The 24,427-nt window shown below is 40.3% G+C and overlaps 4 protein-coding genes across 4 annotated transcripts; 1 reads left to right on the plus strand and 3 right to left on the minus strand.

The window, feature by feature from the left end:
* Positions 1-2,319: 2,319 nt before the first annotated feature.
* Positions 2,320-4,239, plus strand: LOC132131694 (olfactory receptor class A-like protein 4). The gene is made up of 2 exons (XM_059543758.1): positions 2,320-2,406; positions 2,883-4,239. Exons 1-2 carry the CDS (start codon positions 2,320-2,322, stop codon positions 3,852-3,854), a joined length of 1,059 nt encoding a protein of 352 aa, XP_059399741.1. The 3' UTR covers positions 3,855-4,239.
* A 724-nt stretch (positions 4,240-4,963) lies between these two features.
* On the minus strand, positions 4,964-7,419 carry LOC132131321 (olfactory receptor class A-like protein 4). The gene is made up of 4 exons (XM_059543345.1): positions 7,162-7,419; positions 6,432-6,695; positions 6,109-6,363; positions 4,964-5,302 (listed from the first exon to the last, which is right to left on the minus strand). The coding sequence occupies exons 1-4, from the start codon at positions 7,417-7,419 to the stop codon at positions 5,072-5,074; spliced, it is 1,008 nt and encodes a 335-aa protein (XP_059399328.1). The 3' UTR covers positions 4,964-5,071.
* Positions 7,420-9,963: 2,544 nt separating this feature from the next.
* Positions 9,964-12,952, minus strand: LOC132131322 (olfactory receptor class A-like protein 4). Its single transcript, XM_059543346.1, has 4 exons — positions 12,719-12,952; positions 11,553-11,816; positions 11,226-11,480; positions 9,964-10,549 (listed from the first exon to the last, which is right to left on the minus strand). The coding sequence occupies exons 1-4, from the start codon at positions 12,950-12,952 to the stop codon at positions 10,322-10,324; spliced, it is 981 nt and encodes a 326-aa protein (XP_059399329.1). The 3' UTR covers positions 9,964-10,321.
* A 5,667-nt stretch (positions 12,953-18,619) lies between these two features.
* Positions 18,620-19,956, minus strand: wu:fj30f06 (uncharacterized). The gene is made up of 4 exons (XM_059543517.1): positions 19,850-19,956; positions 19,633-19,733; positions 19,153-19,323; positions 18,620-19,074 (listed from the first exon to the last, which is right to left on the minus strand). Exons 1-4 carry the CDS (start codon positions 19,926-19,928, stop codon positions 18,631-18,633), a joined length of 795 nt encoding a protein of 264 aa, XP_059399500.1. The 5' UTR covers positions 19,929-19,956; the 3' UTR covers positions 18,620-18,630.
* Positions 19,957-24,427: the final 4,471 nt, after the last annotated feature.

Genomic DNA, 24,427 nt, shown 5'->3' on the forward strand with positions numbered 1-24,427 from the left:
GAGTATAGGAGCCCAACGCGTCTTCATCAGCACTTTCCTCACTCACACACACTCTTTACTCCAGGAAAGATTTCTGAGAGTGGATATTTCTGGAAGTCAATTTCTGGACACAAACCTTGAGACCTACAACAAACAACCCAGCAAACTAAAACATTAAAAACATTCAGGTTTCTTGGTTATGCAAACATTAAAGGAACATTGAATTTTATCACCCTAGCACACATAGATCTCAGAGACGTATATTTGACGTCTGCATAACATCTGCAAGTCGTGTTTTTAGATTGTCTGCTCATCTGTGATACATCTACAGGACGTTTCCTTTCAGATGCCTTTAAGATGTTTATGATGTAAAACTGACATCTTAGAGACGTCTGTCAGATGTTTGTACACAGCAGATGCTTTCCAGATCTCTTGCAGATGCACCTGTGCTATCTGGGAATGTTAAAAAAAAACGTACAACTAAATCATTTTAGAAACAAAATGCTCCATGATCAATGTTTCTTCTCACGATTTGTGGACATTATACAAGACCACATAACATTGAACAAATGTTCCTTAATGTTACTGGAAGATTATTTGTTAATAACTTTGAGAGAACCTTGCCAGAATAAATTTCTGTGAACATTACTTGTTAGCTGGATACTGAACCAAAAATGAGGCATGTTGTCACAGGCTGCCAATAACAACCAATTTTGAAACACAAATCAAACCATAAAAAAAAGAATACAAATATATGTAAAATCTAGCTTCAAAGTTTGATGTTGGCTGTTTAACAATCACATTCTAGTTAGACTCATCAGATGTTTATGGTCACTCAAGCATTTAATAATTGAATTAATTAAAGATAAAAATCCCTGTGGCCACAGAGGCATGAAAAACTGCAAAGGGTGTGATGTTTGAGTTTACTGGAGCCTGAAAAAACACGGTTGAGGGAGAAATTGTTCATCTGAGCGTGTGTTTGTGTTTATATATTCAGAGATGAAGTGAAGGAACGGCCGTAACGAGCCGCGCACGCGATGGACAGAATGGACGAGGAGACAGACAGACAGAGACACAGACGGGTGTGAGACAGACAGACAGACAGAGACACAGACGGGTGTGAGACAGACAGACTGAGACACAGACGGGTGTGAGACAGACAGACAGACAGACAGAGACACAGACGGGTGTGAGACAGACAGACAGAGACACAGACGGGTGTGAGACAGACAGACAGAGACACAGACGGGTGTGAGACAGACAGACTGAGACATAGACGGGTGTGAGACAGACAGACAGACAGACAGAGACACAGACGGGTGTGAGACAGACAGAAAGAGACACAGACGGGTGTCAGACAGACAGACAGACAGACAGACAGACAGAGCTACAGACGGGTGTGAGACAGACAGACAGAGAGACACAGACGGGTGTGAGACAGACAGACAGACAGAGACAGACGGGTGTGAGACAGACAGAAAGACTGAGACACAGACGGGTGTGAGACAGACAGAGACACAGACGGGTGTGAGACAGACAGAGACACAGACTGGTGTGAGACAGACAGACAGACAGACAGAGACACAGACGGGTGTGAGACAGATAGAGACACAGACGGGTGTGAGACAGACAGACACACAGACGGGTGTGAGACAGACAGACAGACAGAGACACAGACGGGTGTGAGACAGACAGACAGACAGACAGAGACACAGACGGGTGTGAGACAGACAGAGACACAGACGGGTGTGAGACAGACAGACAGACAGACAGACAGAGACACAGACGGGTGTGAGACAGATAGAGACACAGACGGGTGTGAGACAGACAGACAGAGACACAGACGGGTGTGAGACAGACAGACAGACAGACAGACAGACAGACAGACAGAGACACAGACGGGTGTGAGCCAGAGACACAGACAGGTGTGAGACAGACAGACAGACAGACAGACAGACAGACAGAGAGAGACACAGACGGGTGTGAGACAGACAGACAGAGACACAGACGGGTGTGAGACAGATAGAGACACAGACGGGTGTGAGACAGACAGACAGAGACACAGACGGGTGTGAGACAGACAGACAGACAGACAGACAGAGACACAGACGGGTGTGAGACAGACAGACAGAGACACAGACGGGTGTGAGACAGATAGAGACACAGACGGGTGTGAGACAGACAGACAGAGACACAGACGGGTGTGAGACAGACAGACAGACAGACAGACAGACAGAGACACAGACGGGTGTGAGACAGACAGACAGACAGACAGGCAGAGACACAGACGGGTGTGAGCCAGAGACACAGACGGGTGTGAGACAGACAAACAGCTCAGATATGTCTGAGGTCCTGACGGTGGACGCCGTCCTCTTCGGTCTGCTGGTGTTCTCCGGGATTATAGGAAACATTCTGGTCATCCGTGTGGTGAGAGAGAAACAAAACTGAAGATTAATGTTTTTATTTCAGGTCTTTATTTAATCTAAAATGAATATTTAATATTCAACTATTAAAATATTAATGTAATAATATTAGTTTAATATGCTACATTAAATAAAATCCATCTAAATATATAATTTTATATTTAACAGTAAATCAAAAATATTAACATGACATTATTAATTTAATAATGTTTAATATTTTCTTATAACATTTGATAGTTTTCATTTAATCTAAAACAAATAATAAATATAAAATTATTACAAATATAAATAACATTTCATTTAAATTAAATGAAAACCATTCAACATTAATTGTTTAAAGAAAAGAAAATACTGTGTCAAAGTATAGAGAATCTAATGAGAAATAAGCAAATCTCAAGAGTAAATTACATAGATGCCACAAACTGTAATTTAGCTTTTGATTTTTGGGTGAAATGCAAACTTTTTAATCTGTGTTTGCAGGTCTTCCAGTGCGCTAAAGAAAGCTCCTCCCGCCACCTGCCGCCGTCAGACACCATCCTGGTGAACCTGTGCATGGCCAACCTGCTGACGTCGGTCTTCCGGACGGTGCCCATCTTCGTGTCGGACCTGGGTCTGAAGGTGTCGCTGTCGCCGGGCTGGTGTCGCCTCTTCATGCTGCTGTGGGTGTGGTGGCGCGCGGTGGGCTGCTGGGTGACTCTGGCACTCAGCGCCTTCCACTGCGTCACCCTGCGGAGGCAGCACGTCACCATGGGTCCACAGGGACATCAGCGCGAGCGCCGGCGCGTCTGGGGCGTCCTGGCCACCGTGTGGGCCGTCAACCTGCTGTTCTCTCTCCCAGCGCTGGTGTACACGACACACGTGCGCGGAAACACCACGGTGGAGCTGATGGTGATCAGCTGCACGACTCGCCCGTTGCTGGGCTGCGTTTGGGAGTTTCCCACCGAGCAGCAGGGCTACGCGTTCTCCTCCACGTCGCTGGCGCTCAACGAGGTCATGCCGCTGATTCTGATGGTCGGGACTAATCTCGTGACGCTGCACTCGCTGACCAAACACATCCGGGCGGTCACGGTGGGCGGCGGCGGTGCGGTGGAGCTGGACAGGCACGTGTCCAGCGAGAGGAAGGCAGGTCACGTGATCATGGCTCTGGTCGCGCTGTTCGTCGGTTGCTGGGTGCTGCAGGTCGCTGCGGTCACGTACTACAACCACAACGGCGGGAAGCACGCGGAGGGCCTGCTGACCGTCGCGCATTTCTCGGCGTCGCTCTTCGTAGGGTTCAGTCCGTTGGTGGTGACGTTTGGACACGGGAAACTGCGCCGGAGAATCAGCGCGATGACAAAGCACTGGACGCAGCGAATCAAACGCCCGCGAATGGACACCGCCTCTGCGCAGAAAGACACGTCCGGCGGGAAAACTGTACAGAGCGGGAAAACTGTGCAGAGCGGGACAACGTGACTCGCATGTGCCGAGAGGTTCAACATTTGTGAAAATTTAGGACTGATCGCAATTTGTGATGCATTTAACTTTTCGAGATTCACAGATGGATAGAAAGTGTGAAAGAACAGCATTTATTTACTACTTTTGTAACATTATGTCTTTACTGTCACTTTTGATTAATGTTACTGATGAAAGTATTATTTCTTTTAGCGAATCACGGTTTTGTGCTGCACAACTGTGTTCAACATCGATAATAATCAGAAATTTTTCTTGAGCAGTAAATCATCATATTATTCTGATTTCTGAAGATCATGTGACACTGGAGACTGGAGGAATGATGCTGAAAATACAGTGGAGCATCACAGAAATACATTACACTTTAACACAGATTCACACAGAAAACAGATGTTTTAGATTATAATAATATTCAACAATTTGTATTGTATTTTTCATCAAATTAATGCAGCCTTGGTGAGCAAAGATATTTAAAAAATAAAAAAAGATGATTACAAAATCAACAAATAAACCAAATAGGTTCCCGACCACTTTGCCTGCTCATTACAGAGACTCAGGACCTGACCTGAGCGTGTCAGACGAAGGACAGATGCTGGAGGCCTCCAGGAACCACTGAATAGGTGATAAAAATGATTTCTGCATTCTTAACTGCTGTAAATAATAAATAAATCTGGGGTTAATAATGTTGTTCATTTACAGTGATGATCTACAGTTTCACTGCAATAAATCTGTTTTGAAACAGACATCTGACAACAACAAAGAAATATATATATTTTTTTTCTTCTTAATATTATGTCTTAATATCTTATGAATCTATGAGACCCAAGTAAACATATGTTGTTTTAACATTTGTACTACTGAAGGACAGGGTTTTCTAATTTCTGTTCATTTATTCCCTTTCATTCATGTGCATTTTCATTTAGGATATAACCAAAGCAGCTTTGATACGTTTGACATCTTGGGTGATTTTTAAACACCTGAATATGTGTCCAGTTCAAATAAATGATAGTTTTATATGATCTGCAGTGTCTCACACCACACAAAAACATACAATATCTGCAGACAATCTCCAGTCAATAAAGAGTCTGTTAGATGTTCATTAAGGAGTTTAATCAGTTAAACACAATACAAACCATTCTCAGACATGCAAACAAAGTCACTGCCTGCTGTAAATGTGTGAAAGCAGTTTCATAACGCAGCATGTCTCTGATATCTGAAGTTTATCCAAATACAGAGGTTATACGCGACAGGACTGACTTTATAAACGCCCGCAGCTTCCTGTGGCCCACGGCGAGGACGATGGGCGAGAACGCAATGAAGCTCATGTTGGCGAAGCGAGCGATGATGAGCAGGAACTCCGTGGAAGATCCGCGGTTATAGTTGAAGTAGTTGACCGAGATGACGTTTGTTCCCCACGATGAAATGAAGAGGACATTCAGAGCCAAGATCACCTGAGAAAACACGTTCAGGTCTGTTTTGAACCAGAAGATTTCTAAAAATTTATGGTTTTTCATAATGAAACTTGGCAGAAGCTTTAAGATGTTCAAAATAAACATCATTTATTTTAATAGTTTTTATTTTTTAAGAGATATAACCAATTAAAATGTTCAGGTCATTTTGACTCAGGTATGTATAGAAGAACCATTAGCTGTCAAAAATACTTTAGTTAAATGATCTATGAAATTATATTAGTGTCAAAAACACTCCCTGTATCTCACACTGAATATTGGAGTCACTGCACCATAAAATAGTGATCACTTTTCATCCAAAAGTGAAAGTTTATGCAAGTAAAATTAATTTTGTTATGTTGATTTGTCGGACAAACATGCAGGTTTTATACTGTAAATTCAAAAGTTTTTGAGCAATCATAAGTAATAAAAAAGTAGCTTAATTAAATTGCGTCCATTCCAATGCAGTTAATACTTATAATTCACAGATTATATGTACTTATAAATTTCATACAATGGTATATTGAGGTTTAATTTCTCATCAGTGTTGAAAAAAATATATTGATATTTTGCATCACAGTTTTTTTTGGTGCGGCTCATTTGTGATTTGAAATTTCAAAGAATTTCTCAATGAGATGTAAATGCAACAATAACAGTAACATTCAAAACTTAGTTTTTTTTTTCATGCACACTCATTAAAGAGGAGTTGACGATCAGAGATATTATAATATGATTGTTTTATAAAATAATGATTATTTGGGTCCAGAATACCAAACAGAAACAGATAATAAATCCATTTTGAGGGTTACTTTAGCCGCCCGTCGCTCCGCAGGGATCCGGGTGATGACCGGCATGTCCTGACTCTTGTTGGCGGCTCTTCGTGTTTGTCTGTGAGAGTACAGCGTCAGCAGAGAGCCCAGATTGGTGACACTCATCAGGCAGATGGGAAGGGATTCGTGGATCACCATGGAGGAGGTGGCGAAGGCCAGTCCGCTGTAGACTGAAGGAAAGTCCCAAATACAGCCAAGCAGGGGGCGAGTGGTGCTGCTCACCAACATCAGCGTCTGCAGGAGAGGTCAGAGGTCAAACGAGGTGGTGCACAAGTTCAATTTAGATAAAGAGACAGACTGACCTCTGTGGAGTTCTCATCTCCGTTCTTGGAGAAGATGAATGCTGGGATGGCGTAGATCAGATTGAAGCTCCAGATGAGGATGAAGCAGAGGATGAGGGACTTTGGGGGCCTGCGGGGGCCATGCAGGGTGATGATGGGCGGGGCAACCCGACGCAACGTTTGGAAGTGAAACGCGCTGAGAAAGAACGTCGACCAAACATTCGCAGAGCGCAGCCAAACCCAGATGCCCATCATGAGATGACATATATCTCTAGTGAGGAAAATCTGTGAGGAAACAGACAAGTTAATGTTTGATAGAACATAAAACAGTAGACCTAAGGAGTGAATGCAGAAGAACCATCCCATAATACATCAACATTATTATCCACCAACCAAAGTTTTTACATTTCAAACCTGACAATCTTTAATCATTCAATTTGAGTTCAATGGTATTTTAGTTGCTTTGGAATGTTCTGATCAATCAAAAGCTCTAGCAAAGAATCAAACTCCCAACAATATTCTCTCGATCAACAGACCCGGTGCTGAAGAAGTGAGGTGTTTGAAACACTGATGTTCTTATTCTATGGTCAGCAGCTCAAAATCATCACAAAGCTGGACATTATAGACAGCAGGTTGGGTTTATGCTATAGATATTAAACCCCTGATACCAACTTCATACCTCAACATCTATATATTCATCAATAATAATCCATCCAACCAAACGTCCATCCATGTGGTCATGCCATCGTACCTCCACTCCCAGATCGGACACCATCACGACTGTGTTTCTGACCAACGACACCATCATGTTGGAAAAAGCCATGTTGACCAAAATCACGTCAGAGCTTCGGACGGCTCCCGTCTCCCTCAGAAGGCTTTGCCCGACCACTGCCATGACTGTGGTGTTACCCACGTTCCCCAGCAGCACCAGAATCACGTAGAGGGCGAAATAGACTGGAGATGAAGAGATATTCTGACTGACACTTGAGGGTTTTCTTTGAGGGGCCATGTTTCTTCTAAAACTCCGCCAGTCAAGTGTTCAAATGTCTTCAGACTTCAATCATAAATAGAGCGTCTCTCAGAACATCTCATGTTGTCATTTCTCCATCCCAGCACCTCCCTCTCAACCCGCCGACCGCAAGCCCCTTTTATGGGCCATGGTTACCAAATAAATATCCACCCAAAACAACATCAGCTCCATCCTGATCCTGCCGTCACTGGAGAAGTTGCTGTGAATGGCAGGTGAGATTCCACCAGAGATATGGATGTTTTGGGATACATGAGCTGAACTTGCATCTTCACACACAAGGGATTAATTATCCCCAGCAGGTTAATTAAACTAGCACTAGTTAGCAGACTAATTCATTAGTAAGCCCACCACAATCCCACAGAGTGTGGGTCCAAAAACAAAAACTCCTGAAGGCTGCAGTTGGAGCTGTGATTTAACAACAGTGTAGATGGTCTGCATTGGTCTTTAGATCTTTGTACTATTAGCAATGGTCAATCCTCTCGACACATACAACTACTAATTCTGAGTATGAGTGCATATTGAGTGTCATGAGTGCATTGTGTAAATTATGCATCTTTTACATAATGGATATTTTCACACAATCATGGCCATTATTATGATGCTTCCATTTTATTTGTACTCTATTTAGATGCAGAGTAGTTTCCACCAACCTGATGACCTGATTAACATCTGGTTATCCACAATGTTGGCATTTGTGGGACTTTGTGCATCCAAGAGACACAGTCAATGATGGAGATGACCACTGACCAATAATCACCGTGACCTCTGACCTGAAAGACATACAGAGAGATCTGAAGGAAATTCATTCAGAACACATTAATTTTTATAATTATAATTATATTTTTATAATGATTAAATATTGCATCAATTATTTAGATTGAAAGATTTTTGAGTATGAGAGTTTGTATTCATTCAAATCAGTTTGAACAAATATACCTCAACCTAGAAGATAAGCAGAACCCTTTTACTAGAAATAAAAATAAATAAACCTATGGTTATTGTGGTTAAATCATGGTAACCACAAATAAACTTTGTTTTTGCTAAACTAATCATTGTTTAACCATGGTATTTCTGGTAAAATTGTGGTTCTACAAATGGTAATCAATCCACACAAAATAAATAAATACATAAATAAAATAAAATTGTTTATTCCTTTACTGTAATAAAACCGTGGTTAATTTTCTTAAGGGAAGATATTTGGAAAATGGGGAGATTTTCTAATATATTTTATAAAAACGTACAAGTATGTACTAAGTGCATACACACATAAATACATAAAGTAAACTTGAAGTAAACGCGAAGTAAAATTGGTTAAATAGCAGTCTATGGTAAATAGGCTAATTCGCGCTCATATTTTAAATCATTTAACGGTCTCCACTGAAACGCGCGAAGGTGGCTCGTGTTTTTTTTTAAGAAAGCCTGTCAATCTTTACCTCAGAGAGCCGCTAGAAGACGTCATCGCGTGATGAGGTAAACACAATAAATAGTATGACATTTTAAGTGAAAATATGGTTATCCAAACTAGATGTACAATAAACTGATGTAAGGTACTTTGACCAAAACTGTGGTTATTTTGAAAGGTTTGATATAGAACATATTTCCCTGTTCCTTATGTAAAACAGAAATTAATTTCTGTCAAACATGTGAATTGAACAGATAAAATATGAATCATAATATAATGAAAGACAAAGAGTCATCAAGTGATCTGAATGGCATACTTATTTAAAATAAAGTTAAATCGAGTTATGGATTGTGAGTTAAATCAGTCCTGTGCTGCGGGTCAGTGTTTAATTGTCGCTAGGTGGCGCTAGAAACACATCAGAGCCTCACAGGTTAAGTAGATATAACACACCTCAATACAACACAAATCTGACTGAGAGAGGCAGAAACAGAGACATCTCTTAACACAGTGTATAAGAAGAGAACTTCTTACGTATTTCTCGTTTGCTTCGTGTTTGGCATTTTAAAGACTCCAATCTGGTGGATAAATACAGGAAAAGGTTAATCTATCATCTATACAGTTAACCCAGCAGTCTGGGTGACACATTTAACCCTAATGATAGCTCAGTATAAAGAGGAAAACAAACATAAAAACCATTCTAGGTGGAAAGGAGCAACAGCTCAGTGGAAGTATAACCATTATGTGGCATAAACAGGCACACGTTATTTTACATCACTGTAAACTTGCTAATATTCACGTTTGCAAAGTAAGAACAGAAAACATAAGTTTACCTTGTGTTGTATTTCTGTCAGACACTGGCATTTTCCTGTGAAGCCAGTGTTGCGTGACACAATTAGTTCACTTCCATTATAATCAATGAAGCTGGCCACACTGCACACCCTTCGTTAATTATAACAGAAGCGATCCAGTGTATGTCTGCATTCATCCAAAGCCAGAGGCTCTAGCAGACATGAAGATAGAGAAGAATAATGTGAGACAGCAGACGCTTTCAGTCTGCAATAATGACTTGATAAGAAGAGTACAAAGCTTCAATCCAGGAAGTTTCTTCTCAGGACAAATTATATCACTCAAATTATTCTTCAGCTATTTTATTAATACTTACTGATACTTCAGTTTCATTCAGGTTGGCGCCGATAAACCAGATGCTCTCACAGTAGTTATATGATTTGAGATGCATTCATTTCATTCAATTTGATGCATCATATTTGGTTTTGTCAATCCATATAGAATTCAAATTCAGGAATCGTGATTCTCAACTGTATTTTGAAAGGCACACAACCCTTATTCTTCGTTCTTGAGTAAATACATGCAACTTTATTAAAAATAAATAACGCTACACAAAGAGACACGCTATTATGATGCAGGAAATAACATGATATCTGTAGTTTGTCTGTCCAAATAGAGCGAGAGGTTTGTCTGTCAGATTACACGCGACAGAACTGACTTCAGAAACGCTCTGAGCTTCCTGTGTCCCACGGCGAGGACGACGGGCGACAGCGCGATGAAGGTGATGTTAGTGATGCGAGCGACGATGAGCAGGAACTCCGTGGAAGAGCGGGAAGATCTGCGGTTATAGTTGAAGTAGTTGACAGAGATGACACTGCCGCCCCAAGATAAAATAAAGAGGATATTCAGAGCCAGAATCACCTGAGAAAACACAGAGATGTTCTACTATCACCCATACTTTTATTTGGTCTAGACTACAAAGGATTGTTCTTGATGTTGCCATTGACGAGCGGCAGTTACATTTGTACTGGACTGTTTTAAAAGTTATATTCATCTGCCTAAAAACAAGAAAGGTTTCACCAAGAATGTTCACCATGGAGAACCTGAAAACATGAAGCGACTTGCTCACAGCCAGTGCATCTGTTCCCAGTGGACTGTGATCTGCTCTTCCCAGAGGATCACAGCCCTAATAGAGGATCCATGAAGACCATTAGTTCATCATCACAGTATAATTAAGGTTTGGGAATGGCACTGTACTGCTTGGTAGGTCTTGTTGTGTCCTAATCAACCGGATGGATTTGTACACTGGATTTGAGAGAAATCCAAATCCAAACTGATCATGTCTGTAAATCATTAACATGCTATTGTCCAAATTAAAATTAACCTTTTTAGTAGATATTTAAAATTATACTGTTTCTCTGTTGGGAAAACAAACCAAAAACATTGATGACATCATCTTGCACTTGGGGGCATATCCAAGAAAAGAAAACTGGTTTTCAAACTGTTTTGATCAAGGATGCAGATGTCACACGACAGGTCTTCAGTTGAATAAATACTAAGAGTTTGGTCAGGACTGGTCTAGGAACATGGAGCTCACCTTAGCCGCCCGTCGCTCTGCAGGGATCCGGGTGATGACCGGCGTGTCCTGACTCTTGTTGGCGGCTCTTCGTGTTTGTCTGTGAGAGTACAGCGTCAGCAGAGAGCCCAGATTGGTGACACTCATCAGGCAGATGGGAAGGCATTCGTGAATCAGCATGGAGGAGGTGGCAAAGGCCAGTCCGCTGTAGACTGAAGGAAAGTCCCAAATACAGCCAAGCAGGGGGCGAGTGGTGCTGCTAACCAACATCAGCGTCTGCAGGAGAGATACACACAAGTTAAACAACAGTCTATGGACACTGACAGATCAATAAAAAGAACGACTGACCTCGGTGGAGTTTTCGTCTCCGTTCCTGGAGAACACAAACGCTGGGATGGAGTAGATCAGATTGAGACTCCAGATGAGGCACAACCCAAATATGAGGGGTTTGGGTGGTCCGGGGTGGCCGTGCACGTTGGTGACGGGCGGTGCGACCCGACGCAATGTTTGAAAATGAAAGGCGCTTAGAAAGAACGTCGACCAAACATTTGCAGAGCGCAGCCAAACCCAAACGCCCATCATGAAGCGACACCAGTTTTTATTGAGAAAAACCTGGGAGAAAAGAGCCAAGTTGATGATTTCAGGCTGAAAGCAGGAGCAGAATCACAATCACGTTCATTTAAACAGCCATAAGCAGTGTTCGGGATTCAAACACACAATAAAATCCAACTAGAGTTTAACAGTTTCCCAGCAATATCTGTTGGAGACACTATTCTACATCATCATTTAAACGCTGTTGCTTCATCCAAGCTTAGGTGACTGAAAACCCTCCCTTAGCTCTGGATGAATAATGAAATACGAGTACTCATGCAGGTCTGCCGAGTGGAAACGGTAAAACAAAGACTTCAGATTTACAGAGTGAATCAACCTGTAGAACCTAACATTTGGTTTATAAATAGCATTTCTCGACTCTTCCCATGTTTTCACATGACAACATTATGGATCATTTCCAGTCAGGGTTTACAGTCTGCTTTGCCATAATGTTGACCGTTGGAGATACTGATTTATTCACTGCTGCCTTTGACATGATCGGCTAAGATTTGGACTACTCTAATTTCTTGTACAAGAAACTTGTTCAAAACCATCTCCCAGACTCTTTACTAGTTTCATATGGTTCAGCTTCCAAATGTCCCTTTATACCTTCATCAGATCTTCTCCTACACATCTCACATTAGGACTGGATCTTGGGTGGTTTTTCATGCAACAGCAATGGTTTCAATGGGTATTACCGAACATTTCATGTGTAAAATTTAGAAAATGTAGAAAATTTTAATAAATTCTTGTATTGCACCATTGTTTCGATGTCTTACTGTTCAACATAAGATAATTAAATTTCCATGTTGATTTCCATGTGTTTTTTACACCATTTAACATTACATCAACATTACAAACAACAACATGTCAACTTTCGGTCGGGTCCATTCATCCATCACGCCACAGTCATTCTTCCGTACCTCCATTCCCATGTCAGAGATCACCAGAAGAGAGTTTCTTGCCAACGACACCATCAGGTTGGAGAAAGCCATGTTGACCAGAATCACGTCAGCGCTTCGGACGGCTCCCGTCTCCCTCAGAAGGCTCTCCCCGACCACTGCGATGACCGTGGTGTTCCCCACATTCCCCAGCAGCACCAGAATGAGGTACACGGCGATGTAGAGCGGAGACGACGCCATGCGCTGAGCGGCCATGAGTCAGCTGATCACTGGACAATCCAGTGTTCAAAGCGCTTCAGAACTTCTCAGTATTTATGAAGCTGCTCTCAGTGACGTCTCAGTGACCTCATAGCCTCATCACCATCGTTTCCACATATATATCAACCCAACACCACATCAGCTCCATCCCTGTCCTGCAGGAGACGGAAGAGATACCACGAGGAGCCGGCGAGATTCCACCAGAGATACACATACATTAGGATTCACGAGGGATTGAACGTTCCCAACAGGCCAATTAAACCCTCACTAGTTAGCAGACTACTTCATTAGTGAGCCCACCACGATCCCGTGGGGGTTAATATCAAGGGTCCAAACATACTTCATAGTTTAGCAATGATGCTAGAATGGAATAGAGTCAGGTATAGAGTCAATGCTGCGATTTTATTTAAACTCCTCTCAGAAGGACACTAGAATTCTCCTACAGATACACACTACAAAATACTTTTTCTCAAGGCAGTTTAGGTTCACAGAAGCCAGCTGATTGGTCAGATTTGGGGATGACATCATCTCCTGTGAGATGAATATGCCTTTTCCCGCGCTCATTCCCCTTCCTTCTGTCAGTGTCTGTGGGACTTCATGCATCCAGGAGATGGAGAGGAAACGTTATCTGAAACACAGACAGGTGGACCGTTTAACTCAGGTGTGTGTGAGACAGGTGAGGTGTTACCTGTGTCTGGGGGGTGATGGGATGCAGCGAGTGCTGCACCTTTCATCACTTTGAATCAGACGCTTCATCCTGAGAGAGAAATATGTGAAATACTAGTGCACAGCATGTGTATTTTTTACAAATAGAATGTGAAACTGAATGCAGTATGCAGACTTCTTATGCAAATTACAAATCAAATAACATCACTTGAAGTTCATTCATAACACTGGAAACTAAAGTCAAGATGAGAAGAAAAAACTGCCGTCTAACTCACCCGTCTCTGCTTGTGATCTTTCGACGGACAGGTATGACCATACATTAGAAGAAAATGTTTGTCCCTTTGAGTAATTTGCAGGCCCAGGTATACTTTTTCACCTGAAACGCAGCACATGCATTTGGAAATGCACCGGTCTAACTGGCATGCAAGTATGCGATGCATTATCAAATAATTTGCATGCTTGCATGTGTAAATGCACCAGTCTAACTTGTGATGCATTAGCAAAGAATTGGCAAACGTGTGTAAAAAGTACATTTCTGGTGTGAAATGCAGGTTGTGTGTAAATAAAAGAACATTCTGATAAAACAGTCATCAACACTTCAAACAACAGTTTTGGTGCTGTTAGGATGTGAAATCTGAAGTAGCTCATTCACTCAAAACCCTTGTCTAGCAGCTTGTTCTACAGTGTTCTATGCCTAGTGAAACAGCCAGTGTTGGAAAAAGTTGGTTTACTGTTGCATTCGTGTGTAAAACCTGATAAAAAAACATCATTGTAATAAATCCAACTCAACCAAAAGTGAGCGTTACTAGATTCTAAAACTCACTTCAATCCAAGCGAACGGACTGTTCCTCTAATGTCCCATTTGGTTATTTTTGGGAAACAAATAAATACATTCTGTAAATCAGAAATTGTTAGCTGGGATATAGCTGTGGTTACTAAATAATAATCAAATCAACATGAAAAAAAAAATCATTGTTACAGGCATTACTTTTAATACGGTAGGAACTCATAGCTATTATATTAATAAGAGAGGCAATTAATTTCCTCAAGTTATAGACACAATTGGAAGAATATGTGAATGTATTTTGTATCTGGTTATGGATTACAAGTTAATCAGTCCTGTGCTGTGGGTCAGTGTTTAATGGTCGCTAGGTGGCGCTAAACACATCAGGTTTAGAAGAGATAAACAACTCAATACAACACACATCTGACTGTGTGTGTGTGTGTGTGTGTGAGGTTCTCACAGCTGTCAATCACTTCCCTCACGTGACCTATGACCTGTGATGGATGTGTTGATCTCTTCCACACAACTCTTTGTACTGATTACATTTTCTATTATTATGAACCAGTTTCAGCTGCATAAGGCCAGTCATGAAACACTGTAAAAAAATACATCCAAACATGTGTAAATACATAAATGAACTATATATATATATATTAAATATAAAATATTAAAATGCTTAGTATGATGTAAAATATACAACCCGAATTCCGGAAAAGTTGGGACGTTTTTTAAATTTTAATAAAATGAAAACTAAAGGAATTTCAAATCACATGAGCCAATATTTTATTCACAATAGAACATAGATAACATAGCAAATGTTTAAACTGAGAAATTTTACACTTTTATCCACTTAATTAGCTCATTTAAAATTTAACGCCTGCTACAGGTCTCAAAAAAGTTGGCACGGGGGCAACAAATGGCTAAAAAAGCAAGCAGTTTTGAAAAGATTCAGCTGGGAGAACATCTAGTGATTAATTAAGTTAATTGATATCAGGTCTGTAACATGATTAGCTATAAAAGCTTTGTCTTAGAGAAGCAGAGTCTCTCAGAAGTAAAGATGGGCAGAGGCTCTCCAATCTGTGAAAGACTGCGTAAAAAAATTGTGGAAAACTTTAAAAACAATGTTCCTCAACGTCAAATTGCAAAGGCTTTGCAAATCTCATCATCTACAGTGCATAACATCATCAAAAGATTCAGAGAAACTGGAGAAATCTCTGTGCGTAAGGGACAAGGCCGGAGACCTTTATTGGATGCCCGTGGTCTTCGGGCTCTCAGACGACACTGCATCACTCATCGGCATGATTGTGTCAATGACATTACTAAATAGGCCCAGGAATACTTTCAGAAACCACTGTCGGTAAACACAATCCGCCGTGCCATCAGCAGATGCCAACTAAAGCTCTATCATGCAAAAAGGAAGCCATATGTAATTCGGATAAGACAGAGATATTAATTATTGGACCAAAAAACACCACACAGAATCTTGTAGATTACAATCTGCAACTAGACGGATGTACTGTTACTTCCTCTACAGTCAGAAATCTGGGTGTTATATTGGACAGCAATTTGTCTTTTGAAAATCATATTTCCAATGTTACAAAAACTGCATTCTTCAATCTTAGAAACATTGCCAAGCTACGAAACATGTTATCTGTTTCTGATGCAGAAAAGCTAGTTCATGCTTTCATGACCTCTAGACTGGACTATTGTAATGCACTTCTAGGTGGTTGTCCTGCTTCGTCAATAAACAAGCTACAGGTCGTCCAAAATGCAGCAGCTAGAGTCCTTACCAGGTCAAGAAAATATGATCATATTACCCCAATTTTACAGTCTCTGCACTGGCTACCTATTAAGTTCCGTATCAGTTACAAATTATCATTACTTACCTATAAGGCCCTAAATGGTTTAGCTCCTGCGTACCTAACTAGCCTTCTACCACGTTACAACCCATCACGCTCCCTAAGGTCACAAAACGCTGGACTTTTGGTAGTTCCTAGGATAGCAAAGTCCACTAAAGGAGGTAGAGCTTTCTCTCATTTGGCTCCCAAACTCTGGAATAGCCTTCCTGATAATGTTCGGGGTTCAGACACACTCTCTCTGTTTAAATCTAGATTAAAAACACATCTCTTTCGCCAAGCATTCGAATAATGTATCTCTTAAATTGATTTACACAAGCTCCAGTCTGGATCCAGAACACCTGAGAAGAGATGATGCTGACCCTCAGAGGACCCCAGATGATGCTAACCTTGAATCAACAACAGAACTAACAAATATTGCTACATGTGTGACTGCATCCTATAATTACTATTAATTAATAATATTGAGAGTTCATCATCTAGCTGACTACGTCTTGTATTATTATTATTATTTTTATTTTTCTAAAATCCTGTCAGACGTGCACAAACTACTAGCTACTACTAAATATTGTAGAAACATAATTTTCTGTAAAGTTGCTTTGTAACGATTTGTATTGTAAAAAGCGCTATACAAATAAACTTGAATTGAATTGAATTGAATATGTGAACATGGTCCAGAAGCGCCGTCGTGTCCTGTGGGCCAAGGCTCATTTAAAATGGACTATTTCAAAGTGGAATAGTGTTTTATGGTCAGACGAGTCCAAATTTGACATTCTTGTTGGAAATCACGGACGCCGTGTCCTCCGGGCTAAAGAGGAGGGAGACCTTCCAGCATGTTATCAGCGTTCAGTTCAAAAGCCAGCATCTCTGATGGTATGGGGGTGCATAAGTGCATACGGTATGGGCAGCTTGCATGTTTTGGAAGGCTCTGTGAATGCTGAAAGGTATATAAAGGTTTTAGAGCAACATATGCTTCCCTCCAAACAACGTCTATTTCAGGGAAGGCCTTGTTTATTTCAGCAGGACAATGCAAAACCACATACTGCAGCTATAACAACAGCATGGCTTCGTCGTAGAAGAGTCCGGGTACTAACCTGGCCTGCCTGCAGTCCAGATCTTTCACCTATAGAGAACATTTGGCGCATCATTAAACGAAAAATACGTCAAAGACGACCACGAACTCTTCAGCAGCTGGAAATCTATATAAGGCAAGAATGGGACCAAATTCCAACAGCAAAACTCCAGCAACTCATAGCCTCAATGCCCAGACGTCTTCAAACTGTTTTGAAAAGAAAAGGAGATGCTACACCATGGTAAACATGCCCCGTCCCAACTATTTTGAGACCTGTAGCAGAAATCTAAATTGAAATTAGCTCATTTTGTGCATAAAATTGTAAACTTTCTCAGTTTAAACATTTGCTATGTTATCTATGTTCTATTGTGAATAAAATATTGGCTCATGTGATTTGAAAATCTTTTAGTTTTCATTTTATTAAAATTTAAAAAACGTCCCAACTTTTCCGGAATTCGGGTTGTACATAAATTGCTAGTTTTCACACTGCTCTCATTACAAATTACAGATATAGCTGAGACGACGTTCACGCTGCTAATATTTCTATAGAACTGAACTGCTCATGACGGGTTAAGAATGAAGTGAAGTGAAGTGACATTCAGCCAAGTATGGTGACCCATACTCAGAATTCATGCTCTGCATTTAACCCATCCGAAATGCACACACACAGAGCAGTGAACACACACACACACACTGTGAACACACACCCGGAGCAGTGGGCATCATTTATGCTGCGGCACCCGGGGAGCAGTTGGGGGTTCGATGCCTTGCTCAAGGGCACCTAAGTCGTGGTATTGAAGGTGGAGAGAGAACTGTACATGCACTCCCCCCACCCACAATTCCTGCCGGCCCGGGACTCGAACTCACAACCTTTCGATTGGGAGTCCGACTCTCTAACCATTAGGCCACGACTTCCCTTATGATTTAATTGAGTAAACATTTCCTATCAAGTCTGCGTTTTTATATCTGAAGTCTCCCTGCACATTCAGATTTCATCAAGGTTAAGTAAAATATAATAAATGTAAACTGTGATTAAACTGTGATTAAAATGCAGTGGCTGCCTTTCATTTGAAACAGAAAGAGCACAGACAAAACCTTAGCTTTAATTAAAAATAGATATTTTTTATTTTTTTGTCTGAGAAATAATAAGATGACATGTTTTCATTTATAATTTGTCTTAAATCTCATTTTGTTCAAAACTTCACGAGAAAATGTTATCGTTGAACAGGTATCGTGAATCGTATCGTATCGTATCACAAGTTGTGCGTAATGTTACATCGCTATCCCATCTGCAACATTATCTTTTCCAAACTGGAATTTCAGTCTGCCGTGGTGCCACTGAGCAGACATTATAAGGTCCACAGATCGGATTGCACACACGCTTCAGCTGAAGGCAGAGGAAGCAAAACTCCACCGTGCAGCGCTTACACATGAGGTTCTTACAAGCGGAGCCGTTGTGTTCTAGAAGCAGACCACAGGTGGGGCAGGCTCGGATGGCTGGACACTCCACATTCTCCACATAAGACAGCCTCATGTTTTTACATTTTGCTAGCTTGTCCACATCTGGGTGGACACAGTCTTCATGATTGCAGCGTAGAGAATGAGCGGCTGGTCCTCTCCATTCCCTCAGACACTGCCAGCAGAACTGGAAGCTCTTCTGTTTCACAGCGGTGCAGATGGTGCATCTCACACACAGGTTGCTCAGGTCTGCTCGCTCAACATAGGTCTCACAGCTCGGACACTTACACAGAGACATACCAGAGAGTTGATCAACAGTCACTTAGTTCAGACGATCTATTCAAGTGTTATTTCTACTCACTGATTTGAACTCGCAGTACTCAGTTGCTGCCAGAAGAGCCATATTCTCTTCAAAATGAGCTTGTTCTGAATCACTAAGCACTGCCAGCTTCCTGACCTCCAGGTACGGCCACTCTGCGCCGCATTTCTCTGTCCCATGTGTGATTGCTGGACAGTGGAATTTATACTGACCCTGTCAGAAAGAAAAGAATAAAACCAAAATCCAGTCAGAGTCACTTGTAAATCCATAGTGTTTGGTGCACAAGTACATTAAAGTTATTAATCAATCCAGCGTAGTTTAGCAGAGAGTAAATGCATATGTGTGCGTGTCTGTGTATATACACACACACACACACACACACACACTGTGTCTGTGTGTTATTGTTTCTGTGTACTGGAAGCTTATGTCACTAAAACAAATTCCTTGTATGCACAAGCACACTTAGCAATAAAGCTCTTTCTGATTCTGATTGTGTGTGTGCACTTTGTATTTCTGGCCCACCTGGTCCAGCAGACTGCGACACCAGGCGGTCAGCGATTGAGGAGACACTGCGTGACCACAAGACATCTCTGCTCTCAGAACGTCAGGGTCATCATCTAAAGCTGGAGCCACAGCACAAACACTCAAATCACCGGCACAGGACGACTCAACAGCTGTCAAAGTATTGTTCCAACCTTCAAGAGATGAATTATCTAGAGATGTTGGGGATAAAACTCACTTATGTCGTCTCTCCGTCGGACAAATCTGAGCGTCGCATCATTCACGTCGTACTGTCCACTGCTCTGGGTGTTTTCCATCTTGATGAAGTCTCCTTGTTCAGTTCGTCTGGAATAACTACAAGCATGAATGAGAAAGTCAGAACGTGGATCACTGTTTTACAAGTGAAGTGAATCAATAATGCATTCACTTTCAGTTCAGAAAATAAGAAAGTGAAACTGCACTCAGTCATGCAGATGCTTTGATAAACAATGAAATATGAAACCTTTAAAGAAAAGTTACTTTCCTCAATTAAAGATAAGGGTTTAAGTTGAAGAATACCTATAATGGTATGTAGAATCTTTTAATACTCAGAATTGTGCCATTATCTTTGATATAACGAGCATTCATTTTACTTTCTGTTTTGCAAGCACTTCTGAGAAATCACACTCTTTCTGAAGCATCATCATGGGCTCTTACAGGTCTTTCACTTCGATACCGTGCACTCCTTCAAACCTTGTTGTGTTCATATGCAGTCAGAAAGAGAAGGTGTGAGATATGGGGAGAACCTATCAAGTGTTTGTGATCGGGATGCAAGGCGAGAAGAAAACTATAGACGTCGCCAATTCAGAGGAAGAATTCAATAACACGACGGTGGAGAAATTCAAGAAAAAGCTTGCTGAGAAACTGCCGCAGGAGGCATCAGGTACTGTGACTTTAAGAAGTGTGAATACACTGCAATAGAGTTGAATCATAAACATTGTGACACTAACTGTTCTGTGCTTCAGCTGAAGTGTAATGAATGAACTAAATGTTTAATGTAATTCTCACAGACCCGTCTGCATTAAGATTACTCTACACCAGTAAACAACTAAATGACACCGACAAGTTCTCCGACCACGGGATCAAGGATAAAGCCATCATCTGCATCATCATTCGTTTGCCGGGTGGAAGATAAAGCAGAAGAGTGCTGAATATTCATTCTTCAACAAGATACAAATATAGACTTTACGCTTTCCCTCCGAGACTGAAGAAGCCATCAAACTGTTAGAAGCTCTTTTTTCTAATGTTGATATTCTTAATGTACCAACAGTCACACCTAGGTATAAATCTGGATTTTAAGATATCTTGACCGAGGAAACAATTGAACGTTTTGATGATAGATTCTGTTTTCAGGATGAAAGAAACACTTGTAACCAGTCAGGAAGATGAGAAAATGTTAACTCCGGTGAGCTGTGCAATCTTGTATTTCCTTCCTAATCGATTTTGTGATATTTTTGTATGGGGTTAAATGCTTTTGGGGGAAATAAATCAATTGTTTCTCAACACAGTGTTTCATCTGTCACACACACCTTATGAAAATTAATTGAATTGATCTCACGACAATTCGTACATATTTGACAAGGTGGCTATTTTGTACGATTTCGTACGACCTCACTATGAAAAATCTTACGTTTTTTAACGATGTGGCAAATTCGTGCAAAGAACCAATCCCGCCCTTAAGCGAGTCAGACTGCGTTGGTTTCATTGTATTAGAATTATATTAACCGTTTTTTGTTTATAACTATACAGTTTTGGTACAAATAAAACTGTGGTCAGTGAGGCTAAACCTATTAAGGTAAACGAGCTGATCTGGAAACAGTTTCAGATGATCTCGACACTAGGGTGTGTTTTCGAGTCCTTATTAGTCTTCACTTTCAGTTCTGAAGGGGACGGGTGGCAAGATTTTGTCCCTCCTTCATTTAAAGAGAGTATTTTCGAAAAAGTGAAAGCTAAATATCTTCATTGGAAATGTTTTTGCTCAGCTGCATTTTTGCATGTGATTATCTTAGAAAGGATGTTTTAAACTGAGGGAGGACTATACACTCTTTCATCACTAGCTGACGGGTGTGTTTCTACTGAAACAGCTGTCGTTTAGATTCGCACTTCGAGGATCTGTTCACACTGGTGAGTTCATCAAACATAGTCACGAAACCTTTTTGAAATTTCTCTCTTTTTTTTTAGTATAGTTGTTTCTTTCCGTGCTGTGTGTGAGGTGAGTGTTCTTTAAGCTTTTTAATTAACTAAAGTTCAATGCCCGATAACATATTTTTATGTTGTTTATTAGCTATTTTAAGTCTCAACTATACGATGTCATCTCACTGAAAATAAGTCACGTGGCTACTCACAAGGTTCATATGACGCTTTATCTTTATAGATATTATGCTGTGTTCACACCAAACGCGAATAGAGCGTCTGGACTGAATGATTTCAATGTTAAGTCAATGCAAAGGCGCGTTTATGCGCGTCTGGAGGTCTCGCAGCGCGAATGAGCCCGGCGACTATGGCAAGCCAAAGTCTTGTGCATCAAAGTCATTTTAAGACATACGGGTATTCTATAGTCTGTGGTTTAAATTTAACATATATTTCATTTTATTTGGCTAAATAATAGACCATAATTATAAGTACAATAGTGTTCCGTTGAGGAATTAATCATTCATGTAGTAATGTCACGTTTGTAAATCAAACACAAGATGCTCACTTATCATTTATCAGACAATTAAGCCAAGAAAGTTTTGAATTTGTGATTGTATTTATGCCCATGCGTGATGATAAATTACCATGTTGTGCTTTCATTTACAAATGAAACTATACGTGAATTATTAATTCCTCAACGAAACACTATAGTATTTACAATTATTGTCTATTAATTAGCCAAAATAAAATGAAATATTTTACATTTAAAATGCATTCCAGCAAAAATTCCAGTCAGCATAATCAAAGCATGATTCGCATGTCGACCATTTACAGTAAGCTATTATTTACAAAAGCATTCAGAACGTTAAGTAAAGAGATCGAAATCAAAGGAAAAGATGAATATGAACGAATATAATATAAAAATATAACCAATAATTATAGGACAATAATAATATACAAATATTACGGGGAAAAGACGATCAAATTACAGACTCACAAGACAATGATCAAATATTTTTCTTGTAGGCCTATTTTATATTATACACTTTATGTAACATTTATTCATGATAAACTTCATTTGAATGCTGACGACGCATACAGCCCGGTAGCCAGGCCTATGGTTAATATAATAATTTAATAATGAAATAATTTATATTATAAATAATATAATAATCTCTTAATTCAAAATAAAACATTAATGAATCCAGCTCTGACAATCCCGTGTTGGTATGGTCTCGCAGGTTTGTTTACGCATTAAACTCGTGGCCACGTCATAATTTCACGTTCCCAAGAGTTATTATGTCGTGGTGCTCATCTGTGCTGGTGCTACATGGTGCTCCAGAGGTAACTTTAGATAGCAGCTAAAATGAACAACATTCGTGTAAACTGTACCACACCACTGATCTATAATAAAGAGTGTACCAGACAAATTTCTTTAATGAAGCTTAACCACATTAAATTAAAATGTGTCATTTAAACGACATAACGGAAGACGCAAATTCTCCTCATTCGCGCATCTAGTTCGCACGAATGACGCGAATTGAGCGCTTAGCGCGATACGCGCGATAAGCGCGAATGGTGCTTTTTGTGCATTTAAGCGTTTGACGTGGATTCACGTCTGCCGCCCGAGTTGAAAAATTTGAACTTTGGTTTTGAATTTGCGTTTGGTGTGAACACAGCATGAAGCATATGCTGTCTTATGCTGTGTTCACACCAAACGCGAGTAGAGCGTCAAATTCGCGTTTACGCTCAGACGCTCTATTCGCGTTTGCTGTGAACACAGCTTTATGTTGGCTGTTTTGTAAAATTGTCAAATTAATCCCTGCACTAAGCAATATATATATATATATATGTACAGTGTTGGGAAGGTTACTTTGGAAATGTAATAGGTTACAGATTACAAGTTACGCTGTTTAAAATGTAATAGTAGTGTAACTTTTTCAATTACTTTATTAAAGTAATGTAACTCATTACTTTTGAGTACATTTTGATTACTTTTCTAAATTTGTGAAAATTAAAGAATAATAAATAAAAGCATATATATCAATTCAAATACAGTTATCTAATAAGCATGTGACGTATTCTGTATAATAAACTCCTGAAACATTGGTGTTTTTTGAACTGCTGTCTCTGTATATGATGATAGTTTTCTCAAAATAAGTAAAATGCACATGAAGTGACACAGAGCAGTTCTAGAAATTATGTTTATGTGCTCGTGTACTCCTATATTGAGGCAGCAGAGGTTGAAAACACTGCGAGCTTCAGTAGGCCTATGTGTAGTAAATGAAACCATGTCTTTGCCATTAATTTACAGGAGGAGCGGACTGGGAAAAAAATCAGACTGGAAAATTCAAACTCATACAAACAAATTCATGGACAAAACTATTTTGGTATGGACCTGAGATAAAAAAAAGGTTTAAATCTTTAATTTGGAGACATGCAAAATAATTAAAAGTTATCTCCTGAACTGCACCTTCACTTCCATTTTTCTCTTCCGTCTCTTTATTTTGCCCTGTTATCCATCTCTCTCATGACTTTAATACTCAAGATTGAACAAAACTATACTTTACAATACAATACTCTACAATACTACAATATCTTTATAGAAAAATCCTAATACTGTACACGAGTCATGTTTTTCCCC

Source organism: Carassius carassius, chromosome 48, assembly GCF_963082965.1.
Source record: "Carassius carassius chromosome 48, fCarCar2.1, whole genome shotgun sequence".
Taxonomy (NCBI): Eukaryota; Metazoa; Chordata; class Actinopteri; order Cypriniformes; family Cyprinidae; genus Carassius; species Carassius carassius.

Coding starts and splice junctions, on each gene's coding strand:
- wu:fj30f06 (XM_059543517.1), bottom strand. CDS start 19,928: ATGGAAAACACCCAGAGCAGTGGACAGTACGACGTGAATGATGCGACG. Junction 19,324..19,632: donor GTCGCAGTCTGCTGGACCAG/GTGGGCCAGAAA, acceptor TCTTTCTGACAG/GGTCAGTATAAATTCCACTG. Junction 19,075..19,152: donor AGTACTGCGAGTTCAAATCA/GTGAGTAGAAAT, acceptor TCTCTGTGTAAG/TGTCCGAGCTGTGAGACCTA.
- LOC132131322 (XM_059543346.1), bottom strand. CDS start 12,952: ATGGCCGCTCAGCGCATGGCGTCGTCTCCGCTCTACATCGCCGTGTAC. Junction 11,817..12,718: donor TCTCTGACATGGGAATGGAG/GTACGGAAGAAT, acceptor CTTTTCTCCCAG/GTTTTTCTCAATAAAAACTG. Junction 11,481..11,552: donor GAGACGAAAACTCCACCGAG/GTCAGTCGTTCT, acceptor TCTCTCCTGCAG/ACGCTGATGTTGGTTAGCAG.
- LOC132131694 (XM_059543758.1), top strand. CDS start 2,320: ATGTCTGAGGTCCTGACGGTGGACGCCGTCCTCTTCGGTCTGCTGGTG. Junction 2,407..2,882: donor ACATTCTGGTCATCCGTGTG/GTGAGAGAGAAA, acceptor CTGTGTTTGCAG/GTCTTCCAGTGCGCTAAAGA.
- LOC132131321 (XM_059543345.1), bottom strand. CDS start 7,419: ATGGCCCCTCAAAGAAAACCCTCAAGTGTCAGTCAGAATATCTCTTCA. Junction 6,696..7,161: donor TGTCCGATCTGGGAGTGGAG/GTACGATGGCAT, acceptor GTTTCCTCACAG/ATTTTCCTCACTAGAGATAT. Junction 5,303..6,108: donor CGGAGCGACGGGCGGCTAAA/GTAACCCTCAAA, acceptor GTGTTTTCTCAG/GTGATCTTGGCTCTGAATGT.